The sequence below is a fragment of the Trichomycterus rosablanca genome, chromosome 16 (assembly GCF_030014385.1).
Source record: "Trichomycterus rosablanca isolate fTriRos1 chromosome 16, fTriRos1.hap1, whole genome shotgun sequence".
Classification (NCBI taxonomy): domain Eukaryota; kingdom Metazoa; phylum Chordata; class Actinopteri; order Siluriformes; family Trichomycteridae; genus Trichomycterus; species Trichomycterus rosablanca.
In genome coordinates, this window is record NC_086003.1 from 19,562,869 (window position 1) to 19,574,391 (window position 11,523).

Here is an 11,523-nt window from a genome sequence, read left to right on the forward strand (position 1 = left end):
TAAACCCTCTGCGTCCGAATGGGTTTTTCAGCAGGTACTGTTATTTTCTCATACCTACCAAAAACATGCAAAAGGTGGACTGGTTACTGTAAATGACATGTGAGTGAGTTTATGTGAGGGACAGTGGTAGCCTAGTGGGTAGAGCTTTGGGCTATCAACCGGAAGATTGGCAGTTCAAATCCAGGCTCTGCTATGCAGCCACTGTTGGGTCCTTGAGCAAGGCCCTTAACCCTGTCTGCTCCAGGGGCGCCGTACGATGGCCGACCCTGCGCTCTGACATGCAAAGAAAGAATTTCATTGTACTATACACCTGTATATGTATATGTATATATGACCAATAAAATATATCTTCTTAAATGTGAGGTCCATTAGGTTTCTCTGCATCTTGGTACAGATAGTGATATCATTGGACCAGTTTTCGTTACTCAAAAATAGCACATTACATTGTTTTTAAAGCCCTGACATTACAGAACCTTTTTAAACTCAAAAGATACTAAAACTAGACTGATGTGATCCTCTGTAACACACAATGCAGTGGATGTATATTATTGCTGTCTCATTGGAAACATCTACGTGCCGTAGGTACATGCCTCACAGCGCCGAAAGGATACGTCCGTGACGTCACACGGTACGTCATGACGCACCACACGTCGTCTTATTAATATTCATGAGGGGATTTAGTAAGCGGTCACGTTGCGTTGCGGCATCAGAAGCTGAGACGTCCAAGCAGGGAGCATCTTGTACCACTTCACACCACGGTCTACTGTTTTTACTCACTAAACAGGTACGTTTTACGGTTTATATGTTTCTTGTTATACATACAATATGGTGAACGAACTTAATGCTCTTGTATATTTGTGCAATGTAATGTTCTAATAACATTAAAACATTGTTTTACACTGGCATATTAGCAAACACTTATGCTTGACAACTGGTTCGTCGAATTGTTTGACAGGTAATTTACACGAACAGTGTGGGTAATAGCAATACGCCTCCTGATAACGGTGTTTAAATAGGTAAACAAGCCATTCATTCGACTAAAAGCATTGTTAGCCGATTTAAATTTTCCATACCTACATTTTATTTGACCCACCTGCGTTTCTTTGAATGTGTTTGAATGGTTTGGTTGATAATTGTGCTACAGGCGGTTAACTGTGAAGAAGCATCATGAAAATGTCGCCTCATCACAAACAACCTTGAACACGGGTCAGGACATTTTTCTCCTCCTCTTCCGCCTTTTCCACTCAAAGTACAGTTACAGGAAAGATAAAGCGAAGAGTAAACTAAATATGTTATCGCTCACTATTCACACTTAATGTATTTGTTATAATGTACGTGTAGTGAAGTATTAGGGTGTATGATATGCATGTTGACGCAGGCAGAGGGGTGTGTGCCTGTCTGCACGTACACATCTACATCCGAGCTACAGTGGGTGGTTAGCTTAGCTTCGTTTTCCTGAACAGTTACAGTCAGGTTGAGTAATCTCACACTTACTCCGTCTATTTAACAGGAAATAAACCAATCACACTTCTGATTTGGGTTAAAAATCGAATTCGCTTTGAACGTGAGTCGTGACCCCATAGTCTGCTATTAAATATCTAATTAATTTAAAGGGCACCAGCAGTGCGTGTCATATCACATACACAGGGTAGGTTTAAATCAACAATTCTGCTTTGATTTGCGCAGCCCTTATTGCGTATTGACGCGCAGATCTGGGCGTCTCACTGCGCATGTCATTAACTACCTGTAGAGGATCTGGCTGCATCACAGCCCTCCAGTTAACCTTCAGCCAGTGACCTGATAATCAATAACTGTTATCAATAACTCCAAAGTGACACTTCACTAGATGATGACATCTAATTTGGGGAAAGGTATTTTGACCTTCAGTTTTCTCTCCTTCTTGTCTTGATTAAATTCATTACAGCTTTTAAAGGTAGGAGCTACAAATCAAGCTAAGGAGTATCTCATACAGTCTGTCCTACAAATTGTTTTACATTAAGCGGCTAATCTTGTCTTAACCTCAGCATCCACAAAGATGTGCTCGACTTTCCCTTAGCCACTGTGGCACATTATTTTAGATATTTTATTTTTCTTCTCTCATAAACATGTACCAATCTATTTTTTACCTTTTTGATATTGTACATATATAAGCTACATGCATCAATGCAAATTAGGACAATAAATAGAAATAAAAACAATCCTGTCCTGACATGCCACTTTGCTGACAGTCAACATCACAAACATTGTCAGCAGGCAAAAAAACTGGTGTGAATTGGATCAAAAATGCATGTTAAACTTACATTTATCTTATTAAAATGGATATAAAATGTATTTTGTATTTTCAGCAACCTGTTCAGTATATTATTTGAGGCCATTTTTTAAAATGGTTTAAATGTTTGTCGATACCAGACCAACAATGTCATCACCACAAAGATAATATAAAAATATCCGTCCACACTAATTATGTATTTTATTTATCACTACTAAAAACTATTTTGAGTTTCTAAATGGCATTAATAGAATTATGCATTAATAATGTTTTTTTTGCATTGTTCCCAATTTTCCTCCCAACCTAGTCATATCCAATTGCCCGGTTGCATTATACTTCCTCTCTACTTATGCTGACCTCCACTCCTGACCGAGGAGAGCTGAGACGGAGAGCCAAACCCTAATCAACACGTTATCCCTCGACTCTCTGCAGGTGCCATCAATCAGCCAGCAGAGGTTGTAATTGCATCAGTTATGAGGTCCTGTCCGGCTCACACCCTGTATGAACAACAAGCCAATCATTGTTTGTGTAGGCTCCCAGCCCAGCCGGATGGCAGAGCTGAGTTTCAAACTGACATTTTGAAATGCCAGCTCTGGTGTTCTAGCGTGTTTTAACGCTGAGTATTTTCTAATATTTTTGAATAAATACAGTCGTGTTTGAAACCTTTTAAACATTTTTAGGGCGAAATGTCACACCAACCTCACCTTGACGTAAATGCCAACATTTCTTCAATATATGTAAACGGTGTTTATGTTGCAATATCACCTCAACGCTTTTTCTTTCTTCTTTTTTTTAGGTTAATTTTTCTACAAATTCTGTCTCCCCAGTAAAATCACTTGGTCCAGTCTGGCTGCCCTATAGCAAAATAACATCTGCAGTACTCATGACCTTGCAAATTTTTTCATCTAAAAAACAATGGCAGCCTTTTATTTGCTAAAAGATAACCCAACTGTTGTTTTTTTTTAATAGAATTTTATATCTAGCTGTATAAAAAACGTGGCTATGTTGACTGTAGTAAGCTAATGACTCAATGGCTTGCTTTCTGCCATTCTTGATGTCCATGATTAGTTGCGTCATGTGTCAGATTTGATTTTGAATTCTGTTGATGATCCCCAGGAGTAGCAATTATGTATACTGTGTTATAACCTAATACAATTTTCTTTAGCCATAAAAGCCTTGCTGCAATGGAGCAGGTGTAAATCTTAAGGTCCTTGTAGACTGCTATTTGGTCTTTGGAACATTGTTTTTTGGTCTTTGGACTTTTTGAACACTGCTGCTGTTTTTAGTTTTTATTCATGCTAAGTAGTCTAGTTATTTTTGCTTATTGAATCTTCTCTTCATTTGGGCTCTGGATCTCCAAGATTCAACATTACACAATATAAGTTGATAATTAACTTTTGATACAGCTCAGTCGTAAATGACGTAGATGTGGTATGAGGAGCAATTCAAGAATTCAGTAACAGTTTTACTACTATAATGTGATACTTAAATTCAAATCACATTTTGCAAAAAAATAGTGAAACAAAAATGAATTTCTTCTTCTTAGACCTGATACCCAAGTGTTGGTTGAGAGCAAGTCTCAATACAGATACTTGCAAACATAGCTAGTGCTTTTTGATTGTTTTCAATTGGATTGATCTTTACAACATAAACGTTTTACATTTTAAAAGAATATACAAATTATACAGACGAAATAAATCAGATAAATATTTTAGTTTTAGTAGCAACAGCTGTTGTGCTAGCTTTACACGAAACCTATGTGCTGTGTGCTCAGTCTTCTGTTTGTTTCAGCTGACCTCTATAGGGCAACGTGTTTTGTTTTTGATTTCATTCACAACTCCTGAACAGTGCTGTAGTCGGTCTGGTTTCACCAGGAAACACTGGGTGCAAGGCAGAAATACCCTGACATGGCACCGATCTATCTCAGGGCTTCGGCCACACTTTGTCTAATTGTTGTTTGTTTGGGTTTTTCAACCAAAATTAATTTGAACCAATAGCCAACCATTATAAGTTGACATTTAATCGTCAACTAGTACAGCAAGTTTCATTTCCAAATTCTTGTGCTTTATAGAATTAGGTCACTAGCTAACAGTTCAATACAGGATGGAACTAATCAAATATGCTACTCAATTAGAGATGCAGCCTATATCATAAGTCCTGCTGGGGTATAATGCAACCTAAACATTAAGCCTGATGAAAAGCAGCCTCCCTGTTTCTAATGAAAATAAATGAAAAGAAAGTCATTTACTTCTATTTCAATGTATTTGTTCCATTATCTGTTATAAAACATAGTCAGATTATATAAACTCTTCCTTTTGTTTAAAACCTCTGCAAATAACCATCCATGAGCTTTAAATAAACAAGTTAAAAACTGAACCACAAACGGAAGGAAACTGCATTGGCAGAATTTCAACAGTTGGCCACTAGCTTTGCCATTTCTATTGAAACCAGGTTGGCAAGGAAACAAGTGCCTGGATGTGATCCCATACATTCCCATCGTGTGGGTTTTTCAACCAAAATTAATTTGAACCAATAGCCAACCATTATAAGTTGACATTTAATCGTCAACTAGTACAGCAAGTTTCATTTCCAAATTCTTGTGCTTTATAGAATTAGGTCACTAGCTAACAGTTCAATACAGGACAGTTCAATTCTTCCTTTTGTTTAAAACCTCTGCAAATAACCATCCATGAGCTTTAAATAAACAAGTTAAAAACTGAACCACAAACGGAAGGAAACTGCATTGGCAGAATTTCAACAGTTGGCCACTAGCTTTGCCATTTCTATTGAAACCAGGTTGGCAAGGAAACAAGTGCCTGGATGTGATCCCATACATTCCCATCGTGTGGTGGTAATGAATGAGTTCAGGTTGCCCAGGCTTAGGCCTTGCTTTTTAGTGGAAGTTTTCTTTGTAAAGCCAAGCCATTGATTTATGGCTGCTGATGAAGCAAGTGCTGCATCCAAACTAGGCAGGAGCATTAGAATTGTGGGAATATAGGATCCAACCATTTGCACACCAGTAAAATGGAGTTATTAAAAATGACAAAAGTACACAAACGACTTGGCAGAATTGTAAGCACGATAAAAGCATTCTGAGAAATAAAATCATTGTGATATTGGAATACCAACCAATAGGTGTCTAGTAAAATGTTGGTTAGGTGTTATGGTTGTCATGGGTAATATGCTTTTTAGAAATAAGTGGAGTGAGATGATTTTGTAAGGCCATGGCATCCCACATTTATTCGCGCTCAGTCAGGTTAGCCAGTCTGTTCTGGTTTTGGCTTGTTCTATCAGACACAGTGGACGGGAGGGGTTGTTTGTCACAGTCGACAGAGAGCAGGGAAGGAAAATCAATGTAGCCTTGAGGCAGAGACAAGGTGTTTTATGGCTGCCTTTCGCGATTAAGTCCAGTCCGATTCTGGTTCCCATCAGGCTGTATTCACAGTCAAAAAATGTTGTCCTCTGTGCTAAAGTTAAAAAGAAAAAAAGAAAACAACAAGAAGTGTAGCAATTTTAAGAATGAGTAAGTATGACAAGAGGGAAATCTCCTGTCTGTGGAAGTGCTTTATCAGAGTTGAGGAATTTACAGTATGGTAGAAAACTAGACTTCATGTGCAGCAGTCCAGTGAGATGGAATGAGCACTGAATGAAGTTTAGACAAGCAAAAGTTCATGATCCTCCACTGTTAATATCTGTGCAAAGCAGCATCCCTGCAGCGAGGCTCCTGCTTAAGTGATTATGTAATCTAGTCATTTGTTGGGGGATTTGCAAAACCAGGGAAGAGCTGTATCCAGAACTGCTTTGCTACTGACACCATTTTAGATATGTCTATTCAGCAGTGCTACTTAGTCAAATGTCCTTTAAGATCTTTAATCCTCACTGTATTATTTATGTGCATTTAATCCAATACGGTTTGTGCAGCTCACCACACACCGCACTGTTTATTCTATACACCATTTAAAAATTGTTTGGCAGTGTCATACATTGACTATAGTAGCCAAGAGCTGCAGTGTAATTTCATTACAAGGCTTTTGTTAATGGATTGAAAGCAGCATTTTTTTCTTTCCTTTTCTGACACAACCCCCCTTGTGTTATCTGGGCTTGAAACCAGTACTGAGAGCACACTGACAAGTGCAGCTCCCAATGGCTAGGCAGTTCGACCATCACCATCGAACCCCATGTCTCGGCCGTAGTGGGCTAGTGCATTTTACTGCTGTGCCACTGAGCGTTGATTGAAAGCAACAAATAACTTGCAATTATGAACCTAATGACAGTACTTATGTCCCCCAGCAGGTATAATGACGCACCAGTACCCTGCATTTACTGCTGAGCAGAAGAAGGAGCTGCAGGACATTGCCCAGCGCATTGTTGCGTCTGGCAAGGGCATCCTCGCTGCAGATGAGTCCACAGGTGAGTGGGCACATGAACCATTTGGGATGACTCTTTGTGTGTCAGAGGCTGTGGGATCTATGATCTTGTATAATAATGTGTTGTGAATAATATGTGTGTGCATGCATTAACAGGCAGCATGACCAAGCGCTTTAACCCCATTGGCGTTGAGAACACAGAGGAGAACCGCCGTCTGTATCGGCAGCTCCTCTTCACAGCTGACGAGCGCATTGACAGCTGCATTGGTGGGGTTATCTTCTTCCATGAAACACTGTACCAGAAGGCAGATGATGGCACACCCTTTGTCAAGATGATCAAGGACAGAGGCATTGTTGTGGGCATCAAGGTATTAAACCCTATTATTTTAAATCCAAATGACAACTGTTTAAATCATATATAAAGATATGGCAGCCAAAGATGATACACCAACAGTATACAACTAAATTACACTTGTGTACGAACTAAGACAGTGCCCCAGTTTGTAAACAATGTTTAAGAACTGATCCTGGCTGTGCTGTCAACCAGCCGGGTGCCTACACAGACACGATTGGCTGTGTCTGTTTGGAGGAATTCTTCTACATTGCTGCAATTACAGCCACAGTTGGCTGGCAGAAATAGGAGTAGTGCTTGACTCTCCATGCACTAAAGCATTCGTTTGGTGAAAAGAAGCGGTTGGCAACTGCATGTGTTGGAGGGGGTGTGTGTTAGGGGGAAAGATTGGATTAGAGAATTGGATTGGACTAGATTGGGAGAGAAGGGGAGAAATGCATAAAATTGAATATTAAAAAAGCCCTAATGATAAGCAAACATCTCGTTTTTTCCACTAGGTTGACAAAGGTGTCGTCCCTCTTGCAGGAACCAATGGTGAAACCACAACACAGGGTAAGGACATTATTAATTCTTTAAACTTCAATCATATTTCTGATATTACATGGATAGATGCATCGTAAATGTAAAGGGGAAATTGATCTAGACATATGTTAGTAAAACTATGGGCGGCTTGAACACAAAAACTGATTTAAGTCTTTTCTGATCAATATATTTTTGTAAGACTAAGAAAATGCTTCATTTTTCTTTTTCCCTTTTGGCTGCTCACTAAATTTTAGGGGTTTCAACAGCAGATCATTTTGGTTGACATACCTGATTTGGCACAGTTTTACTGTAGATGCCTTTCCTGGCACAACCCTTCTCATTTTTTTTTTTATCTGGTCTTGGGACCCGCACTGAAAGTGCACTGGCAAGTGCACCTCCCAATGGCTAGACTGTTTGGCCATCTTTTTCCTCCAGTTAGAAATAGCCAATCATGCCTGTGTAGATGCCTGACCGCTTATAGCACCGTTGAGCATCCAACCCCGGATCTCCGCAATATTACCTCTGCACCATGAGTGCCCTTTATTTTTAGCAGAATATGTGAGTGTTAACAAAGACATTTTAAAACCACACTGGATCCATTAGGTAATGAAAATGACTATTCATCACTATTTCTGGTTTAGTGTAAAGACTAGTTATTCACTGTTTATTTTGTGTGTAGGACTGGATGGTCTGTCTGAACGCTGTGCTCAGTATAAGAAGGATGGTGCTGACTTTGCCAAGTGGCGTTGTGTGCTGAAGATCAGTGAGACCACACCTTCAGAACTGGCGATCATGGAGAATGCTAATGTCCTGGCCCGTTATGCCAGCATCTGCCAGCAGGTAAGCTCTGAACCAACCCAACATTTATAACAATGGCTTGGATAAACAAGACTAAAATGCCGGGCTAGGCTAAATCTGGGAACATAATGCATACAATTCCTTCTAGTCCAAGGTATTGATGACAAAATTCCTGCTTGTTATATAGGTTATAATAGGTGGTAATGCTGAATAAAATGTAATGCTGTCCTTGTTTTGTAGAATGGCATTGTGCCCATTGTGGAGCCAGAGATCCTCCCTGATGGAGATCATGATCTTAAACGCTGCCAGTACGTCACTGAAAAGGTAGATGTTCTTTTGATGTACTATGTATGTAATTATCCAGTCAGCATGTAGCTTATATCATTTGGCATTTTTTAGTAGATAAAGTTTGGAGTATAGAACGACCCGTTTACTCTGCTTATTTTTGTGCCCCAGGTTCTTGCTGCCTGCTACAAGGCACTGTCTGACCACCATGTCTACCTGGAGGGCACCCTGCTCAAACCCAACATGGTGACTGCAGGACACTCCTGCCCCACCAAATTTAGCAATCAGGAGATTGCCATGGCAACAGTCACTGCTCTGCGCCGCACCGTTCCTCCCGCCGTTACAGGTGATCATTTTGTTCTTGTTAGATGTGAAGCACCGATAACTTTCTCTGCAAGGAGGAGCTGTTGGCACTGTAGTGGTATTAAAGCTACAGCTCTCATTGGTATTAAAGTTGTGTGACTAGTGTAGACCTGACTGCATGGTTAATGTATTCAAATCGATTGTTTCTTCTCATCCAGGAGTGACCTTCCTCTCTGGAGGGCAGAGTGAAGAGGAGGCCTCAATCAACCTGAATGCTATTAACACCTGCCCACTGAACAAGCCATGGGCTCTTACCTTTTCATACGGCCGTGCCCTGCAGGCCTCCGCCCTCAACGCCTGGCGTGGTGTCAAAGATAACGAAAAGGCTGCCACTGAGGAGTTCATCAAGCGTGCTCAGGTCAGGTTTTGTTTTTTGTTTTTTGTTTTATTCTGCCATTGCGCACTCACTACAATGGGATTGTCACCTCAGTGATTTTTAGCTTTTTCACCACCAAGGCATTATTGCTGGTGTTTACTCTGTAACTGTTCCACTGCTGGGTTTTAGGTTGATTCCAACACTAGAATGCTCATCTCAGTGCTGAAGAACCACTGTTGACCTTTGAGATAAACACATGGCATGCACAGCTTAAACAGCTTGCTACAACTGCCATTAAAATATTACTGGCATAATAAATAATACAATTATGGACTTTGGGTTGGTATGGTGGTCTAATATGCTAGCTTTCCACTGTGGAATTTTCAAGCTCTCGACTTGAATCTCATCAGTGCTGAGCGGCCAGCAGACACACTCGGATGTGTCTGAGGGAGGAAGGGGCAGATGGGGTTTCTCCTTACCTTTATTGCTATGTGTGATTTCTGAGACTGGTAGAGGTGCTGACACAAGTGATGGGGGTCTCTTTTAAGATTCCATCAGAACAGCTTGTAGTGATTTAAAAATATCAAAAAGCATTTGCATCTTTAAAAGTGTTTTACTAGTAAAATAAATTCTTTTTCTTATATAACTGTTATGTTTCTAAAATTTTTGCTTCTTTTCCACAGGCTAATAGCTTGTCTGCTCAGGGCAAGTATGTATCCAGCGGAACTGGCGGGGCTACAGGACAGTCTCTGTACGTGGCCAACCATGCCTACTAAACATTCCCTTGTCACTTTCTCTAGCTTTCGTCGACCAGTAGTATCTCCCAGCCTCTGCTGCTCTTTGTTTCACTGACCCATCACAGGTCTGTGCTGTTGTCTGTGCAAAAGTTACCATTGAAACGTTGTCTAGTTCAAATTTTCTCAAAACGATAGTGAATGCTAAAAATACAAACAGAAGCTTAAAAGGGCATTTTGTGAAACTGTCTTTAAAATATTGATCAAATAGTGTTGCCTGCATGGCCAGATATTATTGACTGATTTAAATTGTATTAACTAGTTCAGGTATTCTGTTTGAGCACGGTTACTCCAGGTTCTGTGGTTTCTAACATAGAGCAACTGGTAAATTCTAGTCATTCCATGTTCAGTCACAGCCACTCCAATTGATCTGCTGTGCTACTGAGTGCAGTTAAAGTAAATCAGGAGCAGAATCCTTTAGATTCAGGTTTGTGTGTGTAAGAATAAAAGGGAGTTTTGTGTGTGTGTGTGTGTGTGTGTGTGTGTGTGTGTGTGTGTGTGTGTGTAGTTCAATTCACTTGTGTTTGAATACTGTTACCGAACAATCGACATACACACACTGAAAAGCATTATTTACTGTTCACATCTATAATAGTCAGGAGGTGTTGGTTGTCTGTAATACACAAAAATACTAATTTAACTCATTTGAAATACATGTGATTATCTGTGCTGTATTGTATAGTATGCTTGAATGTATTATGTTCCCCTTGTATCAGTGGCTATGTTTACATGCAGCCTAATAATAATCAGACTGATAGCTCAATAAGAATAGAAAATGTATGTGTACATCTTGATCTGAATAGGGTAATCCAATCTGAATTAAATGAGTTATCCATTAATATGTTTAGTACATATTAATACATTTTATCAAATTCAAAATCTCTTCAAGCTGCACCAGTTATGTGTGTTAATCAGCTTGATAAAAAGAAACCTGAGCCCAAGTTTGCCGTATGTGTTTTCTGACCAAACTACTAGAAGTTAGCGATTAAATCTTTGCATGTAAGTGTAGCCAGTGTGACAGAGTGGTACAGATGGTAAAGTATGTTGATGTATGCCAGGAAACAGACTTTGGAGTGTGTAGGGAGAAATTACTGCTTATTTAGATTAACTGTAATGTTTTGTGGTGTCCTTTAAGCACTTGGTGTGTCCTGCAGAAAACTAAAATATATAATATTTAAATTTCAAACATGTGTCTTGCTCATTTTTTTCTCACAATATATGAATATTTTACTGGACAGTATATAATTGATGAAGTGAAACATTGAAAGGTGCATGTATATTATATGGCCAAAAGCATATTATATTCCAAAACCATAGATATTAATATGTTAACCATATGTTAAGTCTTCTGGAAAACCTTTCATGGGATTTTGAAGTGTCAGTAAACTAGTTTTAATTATACTAGCCTAAAACTACAACATTAAAATCTTAGTTTGGCTGTATTGAATTGCTTTGAT

The 11,523-nt window shown here is 39.4% G+C and overlaps 1 protein-coding gene across 2 annotated transcripts; it reads left to right on the forward strand.

Moving 5' to 3' along the window:
• The first annotated feature begins 701 nt into the window (after positions 1–701).
• aldocb (aldolase C, fructose-bisphosphate, b) lies at positions 702–11,252 on the forward strand. Of its 2 annotated transcripts, none has more exons than XM_063011013.1 (9): positions 702–784; positions 6,560–6,679; positions 6,793–7,004; positions 7,486–7,540; positions 8,190–8,350; positions 8,549–8,632; positions 8,765–8,939; positions 9,115–9,314; positions 9,956–11,252. In XM_063011013.1, the coding sequence occupies exons 2-9, from the start codon at positions 6,568–6,570 to the stop codon at positions 10,046–10,048; spliced, it is 1,092 nt and encodes a 363-aa protein (XP_062867083.1). In that variant the 5' UTR covers positions 702–784; positions 6,560–6,567; the 3' UTR covers positions 10,049–11,252. The 2 variants fall into 2 exon arrangements, with proteins under 2 accessions (XP_062867083.1, XP_062867084.1); XM_063011014.1 differs by having other exon boundaries at positions 703–784; positions 6,563–6,679.
• Positions 11,253–11,523: the final 271 nt, after the last annotated feature.